The sequence below is a fragment of the Pygoscelis adeliae genome, unplaced genomic scaffold (genome assembly GCF_000699105.1).
Source record: "Pygoscelis adeliae isolate BGI_AS28 unplaced genomic scaffold, ASM69910v1 Scaffold514, whole genome shotgun sequence".
Lineage (NCBI taxonomy): Eukaryota > Metazoa > Chordata > Aves > Sphenisciformes > Spheniscidae > Pygoscelis > Pygoscelis adeliae.
Genome location: NW_008824594.1, coordinates 437,025 through 438,473, shown reverse-complemented (window position 1 = coordinate 438,473; position 1,449 = coordinate 437,025). Strand labels below are relative to the sequence as shown.

Below are 1,449 nucleotides of genomic sequence, written 5' to 3'. Positions count from 1 at the left end.
CCCACCGCTGCCCCCGGACCCCCGTGGCCCATGTCCCTGTGCCCCTGCCGAGCTGCAGAGGGGCGGTGTGGGGTGTGGGGACACCGCAGCCACGCTCCTGCCCCACACCAGCACCCAGCTGGCCCCGGCTCCTCTCCGTTGGGCCCCATCATCCCCAGCCAAGCCTGCCCTGACCTACACCCCCCCATCGCCTCCTGAGACATGCTGGGCAGCTGGATCTGGGGAGCGTCAAAGCACCGTCCCAGCCCTGGCACAGCCACTGGAGCCTTGGAGAGGCAGCAAAGGCAGGAGCAGGAGCAAGGGCACTGTGCCCGTGCAGGGTCACTGCCTGCGCCCTGCCTGACACCCTGCCCTCTCCCATGAAACGAGTCACCCTGAGCCAGGCAGAAGCAGCGCAGGCACCGGCGGGGGCAGAGGGCAGTGAGCGGCCCTGCTTTGGGGCTGAGGTTGAGGAACCACCAGCCTTGGGAGATGCCATGGGCTCCGTCAGAGCTGGGCTTTCGAAGGCTGGGCTTCCCAAAGTGTCGCCAGGCAGTTTGGCCACTGCAGGCACGCCTACCTGGCCGTCTCTCTCCACTCCAGCCCCGCTGGGGTGCTGAGGAGCTGGTTGAGCTGGATGAAGAGCAGCGGGCAGGTGGTGTCCCCCCACTCCTTCCGCTGCAGGGCGGCACCGGCTCGCTGGGCCGCTGGGGCCATGCTGGAGGGGGAGATGCTGCAGCTGAAAGCCTGGTAGGGAGCTTCAGAGTTGCTCCCCTCTGGTCTGGGCTGTGAGCGGGTGTCTGCCACCCGGAGAGCCGTGCCGGCCACCCCGGGCATGTGGGCTCACATGGCCACCACCACCAGCACCACCCCCCACCAGGGGCTCCCCTCCGGAGCTGCCGGCACTCGCAGGATCCCACTCATCCCACACCTTATAAAAGCTGCGAACCAGTTTAAACTGGCCACAAACCAATACACGGGAGCTGAGCCCAAAACAACGATCTCAAAACACTGGGGCCAGCCACGCAGGTCCCAGCGTGGCCAGCTCCTGCCACCCCCAGCCACCCACCTGGGCCAGAGACCAGGGGACCCCCCTGCCTTCTTCTAGCGACCCGCGTGAACGAAGCTGCACTGCTGCTCTCGGGGGAGCAGCGTGCCCTCAAGCCCTCCTGCACCCTGCAAGGCTTTGGCGAGGGGACGGCAAGGCCAACCCCGGATAGCCGATGGCAGCATCTGTGCCTGCGCCAGGGTACCTGTGCCCACGGCAGGAGGGGTGGCACAGCCCCGTGGCAGCTCTTCCCAGGAAAGGGGATGTGGGGATGTGCGCTGGGGAAGGATGTGTCACTGCTGGGGAAATCCGGAGTGGGGCAAGAGGGGGCTGCCGGTGGCGGGGCTCACGGAAAGGGCCAGGAGCGCGTCAGGGCTGAGGCCATCCCGGCATGTGGAGGGTGTCCACGTGGGCTGCGGCAG

General features: G+C 67.6%; 1 protein-coding gene across 1 annotated transcript in view; it reads right to left on the bottom strand.

The window, feature by feature from the left end:
* The window catches only part of SLC4A9 (solute carrier family 4, sodium bicarbonate cotransporter, member 9), a 15,687-nt gene extending 14,871 nt beyond the window's left edge, over positions 1-816 (bottom strand). Inside the window, exon 1 of the mRNA XM_009322291.1 lies at positions 560-816. Within this exon, the coding sequence (XP_009320566.1) occupies positions 560-816 (257 nt within the window). The remainder of the gene's footprint in view (positions 1-559) is intronic.
* Between the last annotated feature and the right edge of the window lie 633 nt (positions 817-1,449).